The 24,787-nt window shown below is 40.4% G+C and overlaps 1 protein-coding gene across 7 annotated transcripts in view; it reads right to left on the bottom strand.

Moving 5' to 3' along the window:
- The window catches only part of nf1a (neurofibromin 1a), a 159,907-nt gene that overhangs the window by 73,184 nt on the left and 61,936 nt on the right, over positions 1-24,787 (bottom strand). For 3 of the 7 annotated variants that reach the window (XM_037073420.1, XM_037073448.1, XM_037073464.1), the window contains 13 exons: positions 23,721-23,794; positions 22,630-22,713; positions 20,355-20,744; positions 19,634-19,773; positions 18,844-18,966; positions 16,740-16,823; positions 16,468-16,584; positions 10,901-11,082; positions 10,577-10,788; positions 10,338-10,499; positions 10,117-10,214; positions 8,868-9,003; positions 5,415-5,477 (listed from right to left, as the gene is read on the bottom strand). In XM_037073420.1, coding sequence (XP_036929315.1) covers positions 5,415-5,477; positions 8,868-9,003; positions 10,117-10,214; positions 10,338-10,499; positions 10,577-10,788; positions 10,901-11,082; positions 16,468-16,584; positions 16,740-16,823; positions 18,844-18,966; positions 19,634-19,773; positions 20,355-20,744; positions 22,630-22,713; positions 23,721-23,794 — 1,865 coding nt within the window. The remainder of the gene's footprint in view (positions 1-5,414; positions 5,478-8,867; positions 9,004-10,116; positions 10,215-10,337; positions 10,500-10,576; positions 10,789-10,900; positions 11,083-16,467; positions 16,585-16,739; positions 16,824-18,843; positions 18,967-19,633; positions 19,774-20,354; positions 20,745-22,629; positions 22,714-23,720; positions 23,795-24,787) is intronic. The other 4 variants (XM_037073429.1, XM_037073456.1, XM_037073437.1 and 1 more) reach the window with 2 other exon arrangements.

The following is a 24,787-nucleotide window of genomic DNA, read 5'->3' as shown; positions in this document are numbered from 1 at the left end:
ATCACTTTTGAAAAACTTACACCCTGGAGCCCTGCATTAGCTACTATGAATTCCACTGGTTAAATGTTGTCACTTTGGCCAAAATTATTCATATCGACAAATGCATCTTTAAAAATCTCCTCCACTTGTATACTCAGTACAATTCTACCCCGAAAATGATTAATAAAAGTCTGGTCTTTTTGGGAGGAGTACCAGTTCAAAGTAAAGTAAATGGTACATTGTTACAAAAATGAAGACAACAAAGAACACCATTCAGAAGGAGCCATATCCGATAAAAGGAGTATTGATATTAACCCACAAAAACACATACAGTATCCAAAATTTGCATGCATGAGCACACACAACCATACATTCACTTTCCAATGAACCAGAGTTTTACCTTATGGAGTTTTTTTCTCTTTTAAAGTGATCATTTCAAGCACATTTTCAGTTTACATAAACTAGACTACGATGGCTTTGTTTTTACCATAAAAGTAGGGAAGGTATTTGATGGAATCATTCAGTAGAATGCATGACAATGTACAGCTGCAGATAACTACAGATTAGTAATTTTCCGGGTGATCCAGGAAACTGGGAATCCCGCTATATCTTACAAATGAAGCTATGGTATTGATCAAATACATGTTAGCATGGTGTAAGTGCTAGACATACAGTCAGGTCCATAAATATTGGGACATCGACACAATTCTCTTCTTTTTGGCTCTATACACCAGTACAATGGATCTGAAAAGAAACAAACAAGATGTGCTTTAACTGCAGACTTCCAGCTTTAATTTGAGGGTATTTCCATCCAAATCAGTGTATGTGTAGGAATTACAACACTTTCTATACATCACACCTACTTTTTAGGGGACCAAAAGTAATGAGACAATTGACTCAAAAGCTATTTCATGTACAGGTGTGGGCTACTCCCTCGTTATCCAATCTTCAATTAAGCAGGTAAAAGGTATGGAGTTGATTCCAGGTGTGACACTTGCATTTGGAATCTGTTGCTGTTACCTCTAAAGATGAGATCCAAGGAGCTTTCACTGTCAGTGAAGCAAGCCATCATTAGGCTGAAAAAACAAAACAAACCCATCAGAGAAATAGCGAAAACATTAAGTGTGGCCAAATCAACTGTTTGGAACATTCTCACAAAGAAAGAATGCACTGGTGAGCTCAGCAACACCAAAAGACCTGGAAGACCATGGAAAACAACTGTGGTGGACGACAGAAGATTTCTTTCCCTGGTGAAGAAAAACCCCTTCACAACAGCTGGCCAGATCAAGAACACTCTCCAGGAGGCAGGTGTGTGTGTTTCAAAGTCAACAATCAAAAGGAGACTTCACCAGAGTGAATACAGGGGGTTCACCACAAGATGTAAACCATTGGTGAGCCTCAAAAACAGGAAGACCAGATTAGAATTTGCCAAGTAACACCTAAAACAGCCTTTACAGTTCTGGCAGAACATACTATGGACAGATAAGACCAAAATCAACTTGTACCACAGTGATGGGAGGAGAAGAGTGAGGAGAAGGAGAGGAACTGCTCATGACCCAAAACATACCACCTCATCAGTGAAGCATGGTGGTGGTAGTGTCATGGCATGGACATGTATGGCTGCCACTGGAACTGGTTCCCTTGTATTTAATGATGATGTAACTGCTGACAAAAGCAACAGGATGAATTCTGAAGTGTTTCGAGCAATTTTATCTGCTCATATTGGCCAAATGCTGCAAAACTCATCGGACGGCGCTTCACAGTGCAGATGGACAATGACACGAAGCATACTGCTAAAACAACCAAAGAGTGTTTTAAGTCAAATAAGTGGAATGTTATGCAATGGCCAAGTCAATCACCTGACCTGAATCCGACTGAGCATGCATTTCACTTGCTGAAGACCAAACTGAAGGGAAAATGTCCCAAGAACAAGCAGGAGCTGAAGACTGTTGCAGTAGAGGCCTGGCAGAGCATCACCAGGGATGAAACCCAGCGTCTGGTGATGTCTATGCCTTCCAGACTTCAGGCTGTAATTGACTGCAAAGAATTTGCAACCAAGTATTAAACACTGAAAGTTCGATTTATTATTGTTAATTTGTCCCATTTCTTTTGGTCCCTTAAAAAGTAGGAATCATATATAGAAAGTGTTGTAATTCCTACACCTACACTGATTTGGATGGAAATACCCTCAAATTAAAGCTGAAAGTCTGCAGTTAAAGCACATCTTGTTTGTTTCATTTCAAATCCATTGTAGTGGTGTATAGAGCCAAAAAGAAGAGAACAGTGTCGATGTCCCAATATTTATGGACCTGACTGTATGTGTTGATTAGGAATAATCTAAACTAAATTACAAATTAAGTTTTACTAAAAATCCCTAAGGAAATGTTTACACGTTTGCCATGTTTTCATTTAATGGCAATAGATTAAACGGCTGCATACAAACAGGAGGCCTTATAGAAAAAATCACAACAAGCTTATCCATGAATTCATTGTCTCAAGAACATCCCTTCTGCCCCAGACCTCAATAACATATGTCAGATCACTTTAATCTTTTCTGTTTTCGTTGAATCATTCATCATTAAAAGGGAATACATGAAACAGTAGCCCTTTTTAGATAGAAAAGGCAGCACATTTGCTCCAAGGTAAGTGCGGCAATCTGCCGCACTGTCTTTCTAAAACGGAGGCACAATATTCCTCCTAATCCAAAAGCCGCCTCTGAGATGTGATGTGTGTGAAGCTCGATGTTGGGCAGTGAACAGTGACCAAGAATTTGTCTTGACATTGCACCTCATTGGAGTTTAGAACTGGGTGCTTAGCTACAGAGACCGAGGAGACGCTGCATCTCCCGGATCTCTGCGGCTGTCCAGTTGATAGAGATCAAGGGAATACATTTCACATCATACAATGTATAACACTACTGTTGATGCTGCCCACTATGACAAGATTAACAGAGAACTTAATTACTATAATGGCTCTATATTAATAATGTGCTAATGTACAGAGAAAAGAGCAGTGAAACTGGAATACTGTTGCACTCACACAACACCATTCAGAACTATTCAGTTCTGTGCAGTCTACAGTACAGTGATTAGACATGCCAATAAAACATGGCACCACTGCTTAAGCTGGAATGAAAAGGAACAGAACAATGAGGTATACATTTCTTTACAAGATGTCCATGATGTAGAGACTGGTAAGAAAACAGGGAGCGAGGATGCAAAAAACATCCTTCTCCAGTTTCATCATTGGATGCAATGACCATGCAACTGGTACTGGATTTTCACACGGATAAAGAGTCCAATTTCAGGATTACTTTAACGGTCCCTTTAAGTGGCAATCTGTGAAATCAAATTCACCAGAATTTTAATATAAAGAATTAAAATATATAGCTAACCGTGTGAATAAACAACAGTGTTCATATTATGTCAAAGACGTACGGTGGCCCTGAGGCACAAAACACAACAGCAAATCACAAAACATAACTGCAAATCAAAAACACAACAACAAATCAGAAGACACAACTAGTCAATATGACCGCTTATGGCCAAAATAGGTAAAACATCATAAAACAAACATCATCATATCCATGTCCTGCATCAAAATGTTCTCTAATATCAGCCCGTATGTCGTCACTGGCGGCGCTCTTGTTTTGAAAACATGTAAGTCATGTCCTTCCAGTTCAAAGGACGGACCAGTCCAATCAGTGACGATTCATGTCGGCCGAGGGTACCTACCTTTTCTGTTTTGGTTAATGTGTTGTGTTTTCTGATTTGCGGTTGTATTTTCTGATTTGCCATTGTGTTTTCTGTTTTGTTGTCGTGTTTTCTGATTTGCTGTTGTGTTTTGCACTTCAGGGCCACCGTAAAGACGCCTATGTGCTGTGTTGCAGACATGTCCACTGAAATTAGCAAGCTAATCAGCTAGCCCCAGTGCATCCTGTCTCATAATAACACTTTCTACCTCGAGATGATAGTCTGATAGCCTCCATACTTTCAGCTGGAGATGTAGAGCAGCAAATTCACTACTAAGTCAAACAAGTAACAAAATAAAGTTGCAAAATGTCAAGAAAGGTAGATGTTTTTACAACTACAGAATTTTCCTACACATCTTCTGAGAGTTTCTCTCTTTCACCAAGATGTGTTTAAGTGCCTCGTTAACTCACAGTAACAAACGCTCGTCATCAACTAAACAAAACTCAACAAAACATTCTTGGTCTGTCTTTCCGCAATCACCTCTGGTGTGGTTGAAATAAATCCTCAATTCATTCAAGTGAATTCAGGTAAGATGTTAAATCATTCCAGTGCTACATGATGGCTGATCCAGGTTCCTTCAGGGCTGTGTGTGGCTATGTATAACAGTGGGTCAGGGTTAAAGTGCAAAGGCAGAAAACTTCAGACATACTAATAAAGCTTGTCAATTCATTTCAGTAATCTCACCATGAACAATACAGATACCTCCTTGAGTGTTGTGAATCTGTTTTTCTCAAAAATTAGAGGCCTAATCTGATTTTGGCCAGAAACAACTCAGCTCAGTTCAGATCTACGCACTATGCAGTGTATATAGGGTCGGATTACAGTTTCAATCAGGCATACTGCCCAAATTTGCTGAGCTCCTATTTCAATGCTGTGATGAATGTCTTCATTTTTATATTTTGATCACAAAATATGAAAAAATTTAGGGAACATTATTAGGCCCCTTTACATGAAATTACTTTCAAATGGAAGATTTTAGAGGCAAAAGCGAGACATTTGATGGCAAGTCCAATTTAAAGTGATGTCCACTAATAATCTAAAGTAAGAATTTAAGCGAAATGGGGGCAAGTCTGAGTGCAAGTGGCATGGCTCTGAGGGATAGGACTGGAAACAAATTTGAATTTAGAAAATCACACTCTTAAATAAGAACATTGCTCATTGTGTATGGTGGGAGAAAGGACCATACAGCTGAAGAATCCAACCCATAAAAAAGGGAGGCAAGTTTATCAGAATATTTCATCTAAAGACCATTCATGTCATTTATCAAGCCATGTTGGCTTGTGAGGCATGCAGGTTTGTGTGTGTGAGAGGCTGATCTATTAGACTGATTCATAAAAAATGGGGTAACATGACTTGAGTGTAGATGAAATGTTCTGAGAAAATGTCTCCAGAAGAGCAAAGAGAGAGTCCAGTAAGAAAAAAGAGAATGTCACAGTTTCCTGAGAACTGTTAATTGAAAATACATCAGATGGTGCCGATATTAGTACAATGATTTTAAGAGAGGGTTTTACACAAAGCTGAATATGAAGAAAATATAAAAAAAAACATTTGCAGAGAAACACCAAATTAAAACCAACTTTTTAAAAATGAAGAAATGAAAAAATCAAATGAATAAATGCAAAAAAGGCTTTTTTTTGCTTTAGGGGAAAAGTGTCTGAGGGAAAGGAGATTCTCCAAACTTACTGCTTTTTTGTTTTCCTTTTTTTCTTTTACTGTTGCTTTATTCAGTAGAGAGTGGCAAGTAGCCTACAGAACAGAGATGAGCACAATCATGGTCACAGCACCAGCTATACACACACACACACACACACACACACACACACACACACACACACACCCTACAACCCCCCCCCCCACCACCACCACCACCACACACACACACCCACCCCTCTAACCCTTGGAGGGACACACAGTCAATCTAGTGAGACAGAAAAATCAAAACTGCATTACAACAGTGGTCATCACTGCTCAGGGGACTTAAAGCGTGTCAGTGCATGCGCTGGTGTGGTTTGACTTCAGCAGACTGTATTAGTGTGAGATTTTGTTTTTGTGTGTGTGTGTATGTGTGTGTGTGTGTGTGTGTGTGTGTGTGTGTGCACCACACGTGTGTGCGCATACACACAGATGCAAAAAATCTAAGATGTCAACAAATGGAAAATACTGAATCTAGGATAAAAAACTCAGACCACTTATAATGGGTGTGAATATGAAGCAGTCTGTATTAGTAAAACAATGTAACATATTACCCATAAAGAGCATTCATTGTGTTGAGTGTAAATAGACAGCTGTGGAGCTTTCTTTTTCACTGTAGTAAAGGCAAGGTGGCAGCAGCAGTAGTGTGAAGCTGCTTTTCATTCAGGAGGAAAGGACAGTCAAACTCAGTGTTCAGTAGAAAAAAAAAAAAAAAAAAAAAAAATAAATAAATACTGGCCAGTCTCTTTTCATCTTCCCATGCTGTGATCACACCTAATCAATTGGTAGTTTTCGACATGGACAGTAGGAAAATGTCCCTGCCAAACTTTTGAGCTCCATAATCCATACAACTCATCCAGCGTCATTTAAGTCTCTGAAAGCCCTGAGATCCAAAACTGATTTGAAAAGTTGTTATTTGAGCGCGTTATTTACAGCTCGTGCAACCACTTGAGATGGGATGGGCACTAATGTGTTCAGCTTAGCAGTTATGGTAAAGATTTATTAAAGTGTATAAACAACATCTTTTAAAAATCAACTGGGGGCTTCCTGAGACTTTAAATTTAACCAGAGGGTTTCCATCAAGATTTAGGTGAATAGATAATGTCTGAATTTGTATTTTTAGTTGGACTGTTCCTTCGATTGGAAAGTTGCATACAAAGCTGCCACGGTGGCTGATCTCTGCAAAAAGAATGTCATATTGGTAGATAGAGCAAGAAATGATAGCTGAGATTCCTGACCTGATCTGGCAACCCTCTGGCCAAATTCACTGTCTGTGAGATGAATGTGCAGCAGCAGAGTGGAAGCAGATGGTATTCATAATAGCTGAAAGGATCCAAACATCAAAGACTAAAACAATACCATCTTCAAAATTGTCATATTTCAGTCTTGAAGTGTTGACTCATTTGTGTTCATCAGGGAACTTAATATTGTCGGTGAAAATGCCCCAGTAAGCAACAGAGTGAGGACATCATGGAGGACGTTCTTTTGTAAAAGATCTAATGTCTGAAGAAAAAACAAACCTACACACTGAACCGTTCACAGCCACTTTGGGTTTCATTTGTGAAGCAAATGCAGATCACTGCTATGCCAGTGCTGAATGTATGTGCGTAATTCTTTGTGATAATAGTTGTTTATGGACTAACAGATATAATGCAGATATGAGCTGTTAATCTTCTACCGGGGAGCACCCTGTTAGGGTTAAGGTATCACAGTGACAGGAAACGATCTAGTGTACTTCCAGTCAGACTTCTGCTGCATGTTGTTCCTGTATCCCTCTCTCCTGTTATTTTCCTTTCACAAAAGAATCCTAACTTACAGGCATCTGATAGTGATCAGCTGACATGCCAGGAAAGAGTACAGATTTGAATATGATTTTTCAACAGAGTAGTCTCGGTTTACAACAGTAATGCTCAGGATTAGGTGTGATCACAGTTTTGATATTTTTCAGCAACACGTGTCTGACAGGGGAATCACTGCAGTGCAGTCTTGGAGAATGTGCCCCAGTACCCTATAAAACCTGAAACAGAGCCTGCCTTACTCTATCAGAGCATTTTTTGCTTCATCCAGAGCTGCATTTCACAAGCTTCTGCCATCATCAGTAGGCCCCCTCTCGGCTGGATCTTAATATGTGATCTCAATCTGGATAGCTTACTTCAGTAACAGCGTGCAAATTTGTAATTTTTTTCTCAAACTGCTGTCAGACAACTGAACAATTATAAATGTTGATAGATGCTCTTAACATCTTTAATAAAACAAAACAACTGAGTTGGTAAATCAGCTATATTGAAATTTAAAACATGACATCAAAAGTTATGAGCAACCAAAGAATTGTATATGCTACCAGATGTTGGAAAGCTAAAAGCCTTATCTTATCTAATCAGTAACTTAATTATTTACTCCACACATGGAAAATGTGTTCCAATTCCCCAAGTTCTGCAGAACAACAAATGAACGATCAAAGATGTGTGAAGTCATTTTGGTAAAATTTCCCTTTTTTGGTGTTGCCCAGACAGTCCCTGCACACTCACCTGGCCGCAACTGCACTTTAAGACCAAAGCAGTCTGTACAGCTCGTTTGGATAAAAATAAGGTTGTAGCTTGTTGTTTATTATGAATGACTCTGGCACTTTTTGTGTTTTGACAATGGTTTGCTTGTAAGTTATTCATCCTGGAAGTTAAAGAGGTAATAATAAGTTAAATAATAATAAGTTAAAGAGATAATGTCAGTAAACAAAAGCAAGAAGCAGACTTTGCCTATCCCGCAGGAATGCTCCACACAAAACACAGATGTAAGGCAGCGCTTTTTACATATTTGATATTTTTACACATTACATAAGGAAATGATGATGGGCATTTAATTGGAAAATAAATTTGACATTTTATGGACCAAATCATCAATTACTTTCAACAATACTTGTCAGCATATTGGTTAATGAATATCATTCTCAGCTGCAGCCTTTCTGCTGCCGTTGCCTATTGGATGGGTCTTCTGGTCCAGCTGGAAAGCTGCTTTTCTGGCACACTACAAGGTAAGGTCAGTAAAAAAATACTGTCATGATGGCAAAAGCTAGGAAAAGGAGCTGCTGTTTTGGGATTACATACAAGTTTATTGTCCCATGGTGCCTTGTTGGTTTTCTGCTCTGACTTATTTTTAATGATGAGGAGGAAACACTGAGCATGTGGAGCTTTGGGAATATGAAAATGATCAAACAGAAAGGTCTCGATTCATTGGTCAAGCAGAATGTATATAGTTAAAAGGTATGTATAGCTGTGCACGGATGCGTGTAATGTAGTCAGCAGTGAGTGGAGCAGCATCAGGAGACCTCATAGTGGAGAGGCAGGAGCTTGAAATGCGCAAGTGACACTGCATACACACACACAGGTAAGAGCAGAGAGGCTGGGTGAGCAGCTGGGGGCCATAGTGGATTGAGAGAGGAGGGTCTACCTGGTAAAGACAGTGGCAGACACTGCGAAGCTGGGGGGGGAACTCGCTGGAGGAACCAATGATGGCCTGGAAGAACCGCTCGGTGATCTGCAGCAAGTTCCTCTGGTTCTCCTCCAGGTTCTCACCTTGTTCCAGCCTAACAAACAAACAAGAAGCTCCTGTCAGCGAGGCTTTTAATTATTGTGCAAAGAGGTGCAATGTGCAATAGCCCAGGACAAAAACTTCTAACAAGTAGTCTTAAAAAACATTCCCTCCTGTAAGTGAAACAATGTCAGTAACAAGTATGACTTCATAAAGTCAGAGATTCTTCAGTGCTAATTACAACCATGTCAACACCACTGTAGAAGAAAATAATTTTGCTGTAATTACTTTTGTTATATATTATTTGATTTGGTGTCTTCCCTTCTACATGAGAATGAGCTCAGTTATGTTGTACATAACTGTCGTCACGTTTTTACACGACAAATGTGCCAGAAACAGTTGTGACAGATGAGAAAACATTAAACCCAGTGTGAAAGATGTCACTGCAAAGGATAAATTCTTTTGACAATCATCACAACCCTTGCAACATTACTTGTTTCACCGTCATAATTTGAACCATTCAGTCCAGTAACATTTGGTAAGGAATTTTGAAGAGCTGCACGATTAAATCATACTTCAAGTTAGCCGGCTCAGATGGTGATCCAGGTATTTTCATACGCAGGAAATCAAGCTTTTAGGCTTCAAAACACCACTGAGTAGCTTTCAGAGGAATGAAAGGGGCTCTACCCCCAACACCAGTCCATTAATACAATGTCCTACATGTACTGAATCCTAAATTCCTTCCTTATGTATGTGCCACCATTGAATGTTGATAAAGCACCATCACTTCAAGCGGCAGTATTTGGTGTGTTCATTCAGGTTTTAATTTAGATCAAAGTCAAGCCAAAGTGATAAAAACCTGTGTCTAGTGCGGAGTCAATTACATTACAATTACAATTACACATTCCCATTGCACCCAAAAGCTTGATTGTAGCAGCATCCCTGTTGTCAACTTCTGTCTCGACTGGTCACTGAATGAAACTCATCTGAGCCATCCACAATATTGGACCTGAAGGATACATTTCTCCTACACCACCATTAGGCATTTAACAGAAACTCTGATGATTACTGACCCGCTTTCCATCACTATAGTGTGGGAAGGATTTGCAAATGGGCAATGTTAAGATCTCCATTTTTTCTGCATATGGCCAAAGCTGCAGGTACTCACCTGGTGGGATCCACCTCAAAGCTGATGTGTTCAGGGGTAGTGATGACCCCTCTTAATAAAGGCTCCAGTAGCTTTTGCAAGTATGCAGCACCATATACCTGACATAAAACAACAGAATACTTTTTAAATACAAATACAATATGTACTTTTAGGGAGACGTCTCATGCCAGACGTAGGCATTTCTAATACAGTACATGGCTGGAGTCGTGTGTGATTTCTACCTTGAAACAGAAGGTCATTATTTTGCTGGCAAGGCTGTTTCCTCTGAAGAGAGTCTGCATGGAGTCAGCCAGCTCCACCTCTTTAGAGAACATGTTCCACAGCAGCTGGTAAAGTAGGTGGCGGGAGTCAAACAGTGTCACCAGGACTCGGGCTAGCTCATCCTGGAAATACAACAGATATATAGATAAGCATTATGCCCACTGTCAAAGTAATTATTGTATCAAGAGGAGATACACACCCACTGGGACCCAGGAACGACATTAGCCAGTGCCATGGCGATGGGCAGCTCTCCCTGGTCTCCCATCATGGTGACTAGCTCTACAAGCCTCTCAAAGCGATCAGCCAGAACTGTCTCTGCCAGCGTGTCGAACTCTGTTCCCTGCTGCAGGATCTTGGTCAGCACTTCCATGAAGGTGGCTCGAGTCTGCAGGTCCTTGTGGTAACCCAGACCTGGGAAGGAAGAAATGGACACTGGTAGTCCTGACAAAACTCTGTTTGTATCTGATATGTAGAAGGCAACATTTCTTTAAATGCTGCAGCTTCTCAGTTGTGGCTGGCTTACCGATAGAGTGCATGAGACCACTGTCTACATTAGCATTGAGCAGGTTGGACATGGCCAGTACGGTGCAGTGGCGAAGGGAGGCCAGGCGGCGGGACATTCCTCTCTTTCGTCCCCCCACTGCTTGGCCCTCATCCTCAACCTCACTGCAGTCATTCAGTAGGTTCATGAACAAGGTGAAGTACCTGCAAACCACCACAAACAACAATCAAAATCTTCTATTAAAAGGCAAAGTTTGTCCTACATTTTCATAATGCCTGCAGATTAAAATCAGAAAGTACCCAGTAAACTCACTATCAATATGTCCTGGGAAGGCACCTTTGAAATCATACCTATAAAAAACATGTCCCGTCATCACTCAGTCGCCATAAAGTGGACCAACAGGCAAAGGGACTTAGTTATTTGTGTTCAAGTTGTCAGTTCATTTGAGAGAGGACTTTTTCTGGTCCATTTCAGCTCTGGTGGGGTCTCTATCCTCAATCTATTCACATTTAGTTCCTGTGAAGCTCCTGCAGACCTTTACAGCTTTCACTTATGTGCTGTTCACTGATGACTGCTGCTTTGTGCATCCATACTAGCTGTTCATATCTATTTTGATTTTATTTTTTATGTTGACCTCCTTGACAGCCAGAGCCTCGTCCCACTCATAATTTCTAATGAAAACCAACCAACACTCCCTGCACTTTATTAGTAAAAATAAAAGTGTCAACATCAGAATCTATTGGGCAACTTTTGGAAGATAACGATTATTCTCACATTATAATCATGATTATTCGGTTGGGCCCTATTTGTTTCAATGGCACCTGTCTGTGATGGGATATATTAGGCAGCAACTGTTCATCTAGTCCTCCAAGTTGATGTGTCGGTAGCAGTAAAAATGGGCAAGCATAAAGATCTGAGTGGCTAGACCAGCTAAGAGATAGGCCTGCATGATATGAGGAAAATCTGCAATGTGCGATAACACTGTTCAGTACTGCGATGACGATATAACTCGCAATAAATAAACAAATATTGAAGTTTGCATATTATTAACTATACAGTTAATGATTGGCTAACGTTAGTTTTGAATTGTTCATGTAGGTCTTTATGGTTGTATTGCAGGTGGTACCTGTGTTTGTAAAGCCCCCACACACCGCCCAGACTCAAACCAACAGCTGACTGCCTTTATCCAACCACTCGGTTGCCTCTTGTCGACCCGTTCGGCAGAAAAGTGCATTGAACACACCGCTTCGACGTGCTGCCAACGCCACAGTAGCGTGTACGATCTCCGCTTGCGCGAGATGCAATAAGCGGGTGGCGCTAGTGTGTAAACAAGACGCTGGACGAGAGGTTCACGCACGCAGCTCTCTTTACTTTCGATCAAAACGAAACTTAACTATTTCAGACAAAAACAGCTTCATACTTAACATGAAGCGAGGCATTACCAAACAAACACAGATTAATTCATCCTGAACGGACATAACAGCCAGTCTGTGCCAGTCCTGCAAAGCATGACAACGGGAATGACGGAACGGAGTGCATAGAAAACCAACGCGCACACAGTATTCCGCCCCTCCCACACACCGTGCTGATTCGCTAGCACACCGCCAATCAGAGAATCCTTTGGCTCAGACGTCCGACGGCCCTCCTCCTCTGACTTCTCATATTGAGTCGGAGCAGACAATGTCCCAGCAGCTCCGAAAGCTTCCAGCGCAGCCGAACACACCGAACAAATTTGTTCCCGACCTCGTCCGAGACTCTCCAAATGCTTCAGACGTCCAACGGGTGGGCCGGTGTGTTCCTGCCTTTAACTTGCGGCAAAAAACTTGAGCCCTATTTAGTTAGAGACTGTCTTAGAAACTGCCGCGATCGCCAGTAAAGGCATGCAGGACTGATGATCTACAGCAGCCGACTGGCAGCCGTTCAGGAACTGAGCTCTGAGGGAATGGAAGAGCCGAAATCTGCGCTGATGCAGTTAACATTTGCTTAGCTTTAGCCACACGGTTGGCACAAAGAGACTCCGTTAATGTCTGGAGGTGATGATTGTGAATGTGTTCAAAATATTATTGGTGTTTGCTAAGAAGAAAGGGTGATGGTAGTGTTTGTTATCCATGTGAAGTGGGCCCTGCTAATTTCTAAGGCTTTTAACATGCTGATTTAAATAATTGCATTTTGGTAATGGGGTAAATATGGTACAATGCTTAAATAATTGCACTCTAAAAATATTGTAAAATAATTATGAGAAAATGTTTAAGTAGTGATTTTAAATATGGGTAAAATATATGTACTATAACTTTTTAAAAAAATACTATAAATACTATAAATATATATATAAAAAACTGGGTTTAAAAATGGCTTAATAAATATGATAAAATGTGTTAAAAACCAATGTGAACAGTGGTGTGTATTATCTATATTTTCAGGAAATGTGGAACTGCCAAAATAAAAGGAGGAAAAATGGAAAAGTGTTTGGTCACTGAGTGAAATCCAGTTCATCATTTCAGGGTAGATGAATCAGGCCCCTTTTCAAGCGGGGAATCTGCACGAAAAACATTAGAAGATTCAACAGTAATGTTAATGTAATGTAATGTAATGAAACCAGACGGGACATTTCCAACATGCAAATAGGTGGTTTCTCTTGTGTTACCGTGGCAATACTTATTGTTATGTATGTTGTTATTGTTATGCTTGTTGTTATGTATTATCATAACATTATTTGCCATTTATCTGATGGAAATAAATAAGTATCTATACTTGCAATTCATTTTAAACTTAATGCTATCAGTCAGGTCAGTAAAAAAAAAAAAAAACCCTGCTTAATTATCTCGACACTACTATATGGGCTAAAATTAGCAACCTATGCTCTTACCCTCCCAGTCCACATTGATATAAGAGGAGCAGTACTTCACTGCTGCACAATTTTCAAAGAGAGTAATACGTCATTGAAATACATCAAAAAATGCAGGAGTATCATATACAAGCCAGTTAGTCACCAAAACACCAGTAGAGGTTTTTTTCTGCCTATTATGAAGAAAAAGACCATAATACAGTCTCATAACTCTCTATGAAAGTAAAAATTCATGCAGAAAGATAGAACTGTCAGTAGCTGTACTGCATGGTGCCTCCAGCTGATCAATGAGAAATGACACTGCCTCCAAGCAGGATGTAGAACTTAATCAATTAGCAATATAAATCATCACGTTATAACATGAACATTTTTAAGTTGATACAACATAAATGATGACATTTTAAGCTGAAACTTTACACTTAATACGTGATAATTTTGTTCTTTTTTTTCCTTGTGTGGCAGCTAAGTGCTTTCCATAGCACCAACCTCCAGGGTTGAAAAAAGAAGCCCATGCAGAAGTACCAAAAACTGCAGTCCCTCAAATGACACACAGCCCCCATCTGTATCAACGGAACGGAGGCTGAGTGTGTCACCAGCTTCAAGTTTCTGGGTGTCCACATCTCCGAGGACCTCTGTTTGACCCTCAACACCTCCACTGTGATCAAGAAGGCTCACCAGCATCTTTTCTTCCTGAGGAGACTTAAGAAGTTCCATCTCTCTCCTCAGATTCTGGTGAACTTCTACCGCTGCACGATCGAGAGTATCCTTACCAACTGTGTCGCAGTTTGGGCAGTTTTCACCACCCTCTGCAGTGCTTTCCGGTCAGACAAAGAGCACTTGCCACACCAATGCATCACCGGTACCTCACTCCCCTCCATCGAGGCTCTCCAGAGAAAGCCATGTCTGCGAAAGGTGCTTAGCATCGCCAAGGACTGTTCTCACCCTAACCAAAGATTGTCCACCCTCCTCTGCTCCGGGAGGCACTACAGGTCACTCCATACCCAAAGCAGCAGGTTCAGGGGAAGCTTTTTCCCTGTGTCTGTCACCCTACTGAACTCCACACCAGCCGGCTCCTTCTCTCAGTCATTGATCCCCCCCGACCCCACCCAGAAACTGCACTACTCATGACTATTTCACTCTTCATCTATACCCCACCTTTAGTACTGCTAATTACACTTACACTGTACAAACTGTATCTTCATTTAGAACTGCCAGTAATATTTATAGTGTGCATACTGTACCTAGACCAGCTTCCACGCCATTTATATACTGTACATACTTAAATATCTGCACTATTTGCACTGTACATAGTACTTTGCACTTGACTGCTTTTTTTCACTTCTGGATAGATACTAGCTTCATTTTGTTGTCTCTGTACTTGTGTTGTGCACAATGAAAAAAAGTTTAATTTAATCTAATCATCAAACATGTTGCGTGTGGGAGCCTTTTGCATAATCTTAGTTAGGATACTGGACACATAATATGTCTTTCTATGCGGCTACATAGACTAAAAGACTGGAAGGACAGGGGCTGGTGTTTTGCATTAACAAGCAACCTAACCAGCAGATAGTAGCTCTGGAGAAGTCAGAGCTTTTGGAGCCCAAAGCTTCTGTAGGAGAACACAGAGAATCCAGGAGAGTAGAGTTTGTGTTTTTGAGAATAAAAACTGTATTTATCTTCACTCTTGCCCACCATAACAAGCCACTGGAGGTACAGAAATTCAATGTCATGTCCCAGAACTAGACAAGACAGAGACACAGACAGGATAACCAAGAAACCAAGTATCTGGTGAGTTCTACTTGGGTCAGATTGAACTCAAAAGACACACTGCGCTGTATGTTGCTTGCTATCTTGCAGCTAATGTACAAGGTATTCTGGCTCTTTGAGGCAGATAAACCATTTTCCGTTCATTGTGTGAACACTGACAGCTTGTTGGTATTAGCTAGTGTGGTATCTTCTAGCTAATTAGGCTTGCTTCAGTTCCACCCACGCTCTGCCTCCATTTTGATAGCTGGTAGTTAGGTGGAGTCGGGCACTGCCAAAATAGCTACGGACATCACAGGTGCTCTATTCACTTTCTTATACAATCAATGATTTCTACACATGAACACTTGATTTTTTGTAAAATTCAGATACATTAACATAGTTAGTCTGTCTTGCTCACTGCGCTGACACGAACACACAGTGGAAAAAAAATTAAAATTAAATTAAAAATTATTGATTAAATAAAAATCCAGACCAACCCTGCTTCTTTTATAAGGGAAGCCATGCGTTTGCATACCAGCTGTACGTATGATTTACAGTAACCGGGTTACTACCGTGCATATAAACACCGTGAGTGAATTCTACTCATCTGCTAACATCCCTCTGATGGGCTGTCCCACTGCTAACTGTCAAACTAACTGATTCCTCCCAGAACTCTGCGTGTACACAAATGTCTGTACTGAGCTACATGATTGGAAGGACAGGTATATGCTCTGCTTATCATTTTAAAAATATAACATCAGATTTTGTAGTAATTTGGTAATTAGTGGTATTCATGATTGACCATTCTTCATTTACACTCCTACTCTGCACACAACTCTGTGCCCACATAAATATATTCAGATACATGTCCTCCACTTCAATGTCACATTTTTTGATAGATAGTGATAGAAAGATTTTCCCTGATAAAAACAGAGGGTGTGTGCTCCATCATATGACTGTCAACAGTTGCTAAGGGTTAGTGCAAGTGTGTTCTTACTTTAGGAAGAGCTGAGATTTAGCCTCCATCAGTTCTACTCCATCTCCCTCCTCTGGCTGCAGAGGAAGACCAGCTAAAAGAGACACTACTGCCTCCATACTGGCCTGGTCCAGGTCCCTACATGCACACACACACACACACACACACACACACACACACACACACACACACACACACACACACACACACACACACACGACAACAGTGAGGAGGGAGCCCCTTCAGTTCCCAAGAATGTATTAGTTGACCGGAGCACATAAACAGGACTGTACCTAGTCAGACACTTGATGTCATCATCAGCAGCTTGGTTTGAGGTTCCCATCACCCAGTCAGTCAGATACTCCACCATCTTGTTCCTATAAACAAAAGAGGAAGACGACAGCATGAATGAAACCTTCCAAAAGGGCGAAGGGGAAATAAAATAGTGTCCGTGGGACAAGTGAGGAAAACACAAAATGCAGGGTTTTAATTTGTAATTACTTCCTTACCCAGTGATGTTGATAGTTTTTTCGATATAGTGAGTCCCTGGGACCAACAGTTGGTCATTTGAGTGGGTCCTTGGGAAATCTAATGGGTTCCCAACAAAAATGATTTGACTCCTGACAAATTATTGAACTCATAATTTAAGTTACATGGTTATAATTATGGTTATACTATATGGTTGATGAAAATGTATCTGAAAATAAACAAATACATTCAGAAATTTAAAACACTGCCACCTCTAGGGCTGCCACCTGAAAGTTGATGAGACAGACTGAGATTGAAGTTGTCAGTAAGAGTACATCCCAAAAACAGGACAAAACATGGAAGCATACAAAAATGCAGAGAGACAACACCTCAATGACGAATTATATGTTAGGGAACCATACTTTACTTTAAACTACTGCACAAGTAAAAAAGTCCTACTAGCAACATGTGCTGGTGGTTAGCAAATTAGGGGCACCAAATCCGAATCTGGTCTGGGGCACGAAAATGTGTAGCACTGGCGCTTTTAACTATGCGCGGGACGCACATTTAATAGTCACTGAAATCACAGCTGAAATAGAAAAGCGTCAAAAGGTGTGCCTGAGGCTGCAGGTAAAACATACTGATGTAGGATGAGAAAAAAGTGTAGTGTGGTGCTGAACTGGGAAAAAAAAAGAAATAGTTGAATCACTGTACTGCACAGCAGAAATCTGATTTGAGTGGTGAATCTTAAGTTGGGTAAAGCCCTGTCAAATCATCATCCTGGTACACCTGTCTTCAAAATTCATCTGAAAGTTTATTTCTTTGGTTTCAACAAGGTACATCTCCTGATCGGAAAAGCATCATCCATAACATCATCAGGAGAGTATACAGAATCGATCAGAGCTGATTATTCCTGATAGTGACCCAGTTACCAATACCAAGTTTTGACCATCATGTCAAGGCGATTGAGATATGAGCACAGAATGCAGGTGGTCTGAAACCGTGACCAGCAGATCTTTTGTTTCCTTCAAAAATATTTCTAATATGGTTGGTCACAATGTAACGCTATCAGGGGGGAAAAAAATGGTCCATCCTCCGGACGCATGGTTAGTGACTTCACTGCGTCCTTTCAGATTTTAATGCGTCACAGATGCAGAATGTGTAACAAGCAAAGTCACTGCTTCCACTTTGAATTTGTTTCATTAACATCTTTATACTGTATACTGGCCAGAGTTCAGAAAAAGCCTATCCAAATATGTTTTAAGATGTATAAAAAATAGTCTACTTTGAATAATTTGCATCTGATATGGTTTTTCAACCAATTAATTAGATTTTCTTGTTAACATCCTTCAAATATATCTATTCCTTTTCCCCCTAATTTTGAAATCTATAAATAAAATCACTCATAAAATAATAGCTTGTTTGTCAAATCATATTGGAGTAAATCCTAGGAGGACAGGGGGCATCAGTCCCATCCTGGGAAAAATAAAATTTGCCTCCCCTGTATATCACTGTGGCCACAACTAGCAGTGTTGGCAGGAGCAATGTTGTTTTCCTTAGCGACAGAGTTAACAGAGTTATAGCATTATTTTTGGTGTCCAACTCAGGATACATATAGTTGCGCCCTCCGAAGTTATTACTACAGATTCAGATTCTTTAAAACAACTGGCTCTTCACACTTCATATTTAATTAATTTTCAAATGTCCAAAAAAATGTGAGTGTGTGACACCTCTGCCACAGCTCAATGTTCTGTTCTACATAGTGAAGCCCAAACATTTAATTGTAGGAACAAGAAATACACACTTCTGACTGGAGGGTCTTAGTCAAAAAGGGGCAGCTGGTGTGGAGCCATCAAGGTGACCTTATAATAGACCTGTAAACATATAGAGGGATGTATGTATGCCTAACAATCAGCCGTTGTCACTGACCTGAACTTCATCTCCTGGCAGAAAGACAGGTCATCACGTCTCTCCATCATCACCTCCACCAGCTGGCATAGCTTGGTTTTGATCTGGATCGCATGAACAACGTTGCCAAGGATGCGCACGTACCTGATAGATGGAGCACAGGCCGGTACACCTCAGATCACTACCTTCTGTCTTAAAGTCATAATACAATGAAAATTGCCTGTCAGCATGTTCACCAATTTTCAACAAGTTCTGGCATCTAAAAGCATTTAGAGGAAGTTGATACTTCAAGCACAATAAATTCAAAGCCTGAGTAGGCTTTCTTTTTCAGTCATTCACTGGTGTTTTAAACACTGAATGTTGTATTTCCAAATGTTCCGTTTCCTAATTTTCAACTACAGAGAAGAATAAAGTTGAATAATCTTATTCTATAGGAATTTAAAAAATAGATGACAAATACAGGATGTTCAAAATGTACTGGTCATTTTTCTTTTGGTCAGATGAGAATATGATATGAAGGCAATTTTTCAACAGAAGACCAACTATGGGCCACCAACACCATTCTTAATGTATCATTTCAACAATAAACAGTCTGCAGGAAAAAGTCCCAGCGGTCACCAAAGGCTGTTGCCAAAATCACCACATCACAACTTAGGTATCATAACCTTTTACTTTCGATGCAGATCTTCTGCCAATTCAATATCCAGTGCACTGCACAGAGTCTGAAGGAAGACTGGACACAAGTTGTAGCAATATAGGTGAGCACTGCTAACTCCACTGAGACAGATACTGGGCCATTGGGAGTACTAACCTGACCAAGTTAAGCATCATGGTCTCGATGCTGGCCTGTCCCAGGTGTTCAGAGCTGCCCTCAGTGTGGTTATCTAACAGGTTCTTCATGATGGCTATGGTCTGCTCCACAAACTGGGTGTTAGTGTCGTTGATAGGGACCTGGACACAAGAGAACCACCAAGTTAATTTCACTTTGAAAAAAAAAAAATAATAATAAAAAATAAAAAACTAGGGTACCATTCACATGTTAAAACACCACCCACCAAAAATACACAATATTACCACAATATGGCAGGCTCATTAACCCTCTTTAAATATTAGAGGCTTTGGCATTGGGAACAAAGGATCAGACACTTATCACAAGACATGCTGTTACAAACCAGAGTTTATAGATTTTATGCAGATGGTGTCACTTTTCAACTAATACATCAAACAAAATGAAATGATGAAGCAGAAAGCAGATACAGTCCAAGAAACTTCAAGATTCATAACAGTTTGGAAATCCTTATTCATAAATGAATGAATGTGGGACTGGGTTAATATTTGTCCACCAACAATGTCATAAGTGTATACTATTTGTACTTAACAAATTCAGTTCAGTAAGTGTACACATACAAGGAATTTGACTCCAGTTACTCCTGATGTACTTTCACAAAATTCCAAGCCAAACTGTGAGTTTTCAAGTATTGAAAACTATGGTAAGTATTAATTTTTAAAAGAACATTCATAGCACTACTCACTGGTCCCTGTGTGTCAAAGAACTTCCCAATGCTGTTCCTCAGCTTGTTGAAGAGCATGGGGTAGAGGGCGGGGCTGAGCTCCAGCCCCAGCAAGTCTTTGACGTTAGTGCGAACATGGAGGCCGACCCTGTCGTGGCCACAGACCAGCAGGGCCAGCAGCCGGTCCAGGAAGCGGCTGACAGGTGTCTCACTTGAGGCTGATGAAGAGCAGGAGGAAGCCGAGGTCACTGGGTTGGACACATCGCAGGGGCCCATAGAGATCATGGAGTGTTTGCGCTCACTCATAGGGCCCATAGGTGGGCTGTAGGTGGCTGGGCCAGGAGTGCTGCGCTGCTGTAGACATACACCACCCAGAGCACACAGGAAGCCCGTCATGTTGATCCACTCCTGCTGTGGGGGGATATAAAAACACTGAAGACCAGGAGCACAATACCACAGAAACAGTATCAGTGCATCAGTGTGTATTATTCTACACCGTTTCTCTATACACAATGCAGTTTCACACATTCGCGTGGTTGCCACAAACGCAGTGGGCCCTGGTTCGAATCCGAATGGAGGACCTTTACTGAAAGTCACCTCCCATCTCTCTCCCCTTTCTGATCTATCCACTGTCAAATAAAGGTGTCTATGCCTAAAAAAAAATAGTATCTTTTAAGATTTCATTAAACTCTTCGAACTAGCTTTTTTTTTCTTTTTTAAGTTTTTTTTTATCTTTATTGATAGAACAGCTTGAAGATATGACAGGAAACAGGTTGAGAGAGAGGGGTAGTGACACGCAGCAAAGGGCCCCAGGTCGGGACTCGAACCCAGAGCTGCTGCAGAGGACAAAGCTTATGTACATGGGATGCCTGCTCTATCCAACTAGTTTTAAACATAGAAGATCCCCTGCAGCTGTGTGCAGGTGGATTGGAGAAGAGCAGGAGCTGATCATTAGTGTGAATGCTGCAAGCATCAGAGTTTTAGCTTGAAGATTTTTTAGCATGTCTTCACATTTTATAAAGGGTGTGTATTGCGCGAGCTACAGTGCGTGACATCATCGCTAGAGTGCAGAGCAGCTGGAAATATTGGAGGAAAAATTATTTTCAGCTTGATTTACGGCCCACACTTTATAGATATTTGGGCCATGATCATTACACTTTTTGCTAGACTCAGAGGAGTTTGTGAGGTGTTTGCCCATTCATTCTTCTGGGGCCATTATCAGCTTGGTTCTGCTACTGCTTCAGCATATGCTCAGCTAGAGAAAGTGTTCAGCTATCAAAATGATCAGCTTTTTAAGCTCATTCTGCCAAACATGTTTTTGCCTTTCTGCCTTTTCAGCTTTTGAAAAACTCAAATTCAAATTCCTCACCATTCATTCCTACAGTTTAATGCATTTCAGGCAGCTATTTTCCATTATATTCAGCAGATTTCCAAAATCATTTCAGCCATCAGCACTCACATTGTATATATTCGCAGGAAATGCAAATGGTTCTAGTTTGCCTGGGAAGCTGTCTGCTTGTGTCTGTCTTAAATGATTTAACTCAAATACTTAACAGCTCTATTATCCCACTTCCATTAATCAACTCAGAAAGTTTACAAAAATCAGTTTATACAGGTATCTAAACAGATAGTGGGGGGGGGGGGGGGGGTTTAGTTTATTTTGTTATAAAGTTGACATTTGTATAAAATGATTGTGATGTCATCAGGCTGCAACTGAACTCTGTGATGTTTTTTTTTTCTGAATTTAACTCACTGCTTTCTTGAAACATCCCATTTACTAACACCCTCACACCTCCACCTGCTGACCTATGAGCTGCAGGACCTCCTGGTGTGTCTACCTCTCTCCCTGTGTGTATATTTTGTGTCTATTATGAGTCTTACTATGTCTCTGCATCTCCTTTTCACTTGATATTGAGAATTTTAGCAACAATGAAATGGGTGTATTTGTATCTGCTGTATGTTTGAGTACGGTGGTACCATCTGGGACAATTCACAAAATGGTTAAGACAGGTCTCTTAACAGCTTGAACTTTGATGACAATGGATGCCAATTCAACAAGTCTTGTAATCTGCACTAAACTTTTTGTTTCCCTGTGCTGTGAACTATGCTGCCATGTAACAGCCCATGCATTTTACCAGCAAGTATGATGTCTTTAGACACACAGCAAACACTGGACACTCCTCTAAGTTTAAACTGCATCACACCAGTTTCGTCTGAAATATAATATTTGCTCATAACTCCACACTCAAAAAAACAGAGGTATCCAGAAGAGACATCCCTTCAGTAACATGCTTACCTGCCCATCATCTGCCTTGTTTTTGGGGAAGCTGAGAATCTGCTTGGTAGCCTGGTCCCATTTAGAATATGTGTCCTCCCAAGCCTGAAGATGGAAACAACAGACAATGAACTGGACATCAACAATAGCGCACAAACGGGCGAGGAGAAAACGACTAATGTAAAATGTTAACCTGACATCTTATGAGTAGTAGAACTATAATTGACAGAATACACCAACATATGCATGTTTGTAAAAAAAAAAAGACTATTAAATAGGCCCAACTCATATATTTTCTTCAAAACTGCACCTGGATACAGTACCTTCTCTCAAGCTCAATTAAATAAATCTTAAAATAAGGTGCCACCAGACAGAGCACACACAAATATCATCCAATTGAAAATAGATTGCAGCATAATATACACTGCAGTTAAAAGTTTGTCTCCCTGGATCAGACAATGGAGCTTCCGTGTTGTTATTTTTGTATTTATAATCATCAACTACAATATTGGACTTTAAACCAGTGCAGCAGATCTATATAACACACAGTGTCATCAACTCGAGTAACATCCATGTTTCTGCTCCGCTCTATGGTCTGTGTGGACTACTGCTGTGAAACACAGGCAGGCAGCAGAGGAGAAAGGCATTAGAAAGCATGAATATAAATGAGGGAAAAAGCAGTAAAGACCATCACAATGAGCTACGTTGAAAGGAGTGTTTATAAATTAGGTAAATAACATAAAATATGAAGTTTTCCTATTTCAGTTCAGGCTGGCAGAATCAGATATCTCTGACACTGACCAGCTGGTCGCTATAAATTGTCAGTCATGCCTCACATGTGATGGGCAGCTACAACATGACCTGCCTGCAAATGATTTCAGTTATAGAGTGGAGATTTTTCATAAAAATAGTTTCTTAGAAGACTTTAACACTCTATTTATGATTCTCCAACTAATTTCTCAAACAAATATGCATTGCTTTCTTCATTTCATTTTATAAAACAAATATGTGAATTCTGACACCACACAAGAATCATCTACCAGTGATCAGTGAAGGTGAACCATGGAGGTAACCAAACAGTAAAACCTGCTAAAGTTTGAGCTGAATTTTACCTCAATGTTCCCTGGTGTGGGGTGCTCTACCCTCCTTAGCAAAGCCATAACTCTCTTCTGCAAAGTGGACCGGCCTGTGGAGACAGAAACCAAACTGTTTATGGAACTTAACAGTTAAAGTCCTCAAGTTAGCAACACAGGTAGCACTTAAAGTTCCAGAGGGAGGAATGACATTCTGCCTGTGGGTCCCAACTGGGTATTAGGAGGCATTTAGAGAGAGATTTAATGATACACCATAAGTATTATATTCCTAATATCCACCTGGTGTTTTTTAACATCCGAAATACAGTATGTGTATATGGATAGCAAGTGCCCAACTCTTGCAGTTAACGTCTATGTTGTTCCTTTTCTACGGCTGACAGATGATCTAAATAACTTTGTGAGAGGAAATTTTCTGGCTTTTGTCATGTCCCTGCTCAAAGTCTAGTATGAATTGCGTCTAGGTCTACTGTTTTGCCCTCCAGATCAATGAGAGGGTTACGTGACTGAAAACTATGAATTAATAGCTCACTTTCTAACAGTAATTTTCCATCCATTTTTAAACATGCTGCGGTCCAGACCTCTCGTAATGAAGCAAGGACTAAAAGCCTTATCTGGATCCCACTGTTCAAGTTTGGCCCAATTTCTAAACTTCTGTTTTTATCCAAAGTCTTAGAGAAAACGGCTTCAACTCATATATTTATGTGTCATAATAACATCTTTGACAAGTTCCAGTCAGGGTTTACAGCATTACATTGCACAGAAAGCAGGCCTCCTCAAGGTAATGAATTATCTCTTTTTAGCAGCCAAAAAAGGAGAGAGCAGTTTTAATTCTTTTAGATACAAGTGTTGCTTTTGATACAGCGGATCATGCCATTTTAAAGGTCCCATATAAAACTGTTTTTTCATCAATTTCACACAGCTGTCAGAGGTCCAACAGCTCTGTATTCGATATGCACTGTCCAAAACTCATCAGTGGCTCTGAATTCAGCTGTCTAAAAGTTGCTCTACAGAGCTCTATTCAGAGCCGTCTGTTTCTGTGCCTGCACCTTTAAATGCTAATGAGCGCCGTCTGTCTACGCCTACTT

This window comes from Acanthopagrus latus, chromosome 2 (genome assembly GCF_904848185.1).
Source record: "Acanthopagrus latus isolate v.2019 chromosome 2, fAcaLat1.1, whole genome shotgun sequence".
NCBI classification, from domain to species: Eukaryota; Metazoa; Chordata; class Actinopteri; order Spariformes; family Sparidae; genus Acanthopagrus; species Acanthopagrus latus.
The sequence above is the reverse complement of the archived record's forward strand: the minus strand, read 5'-3'. Positions and strand labels throughout refer to the sequence as shown.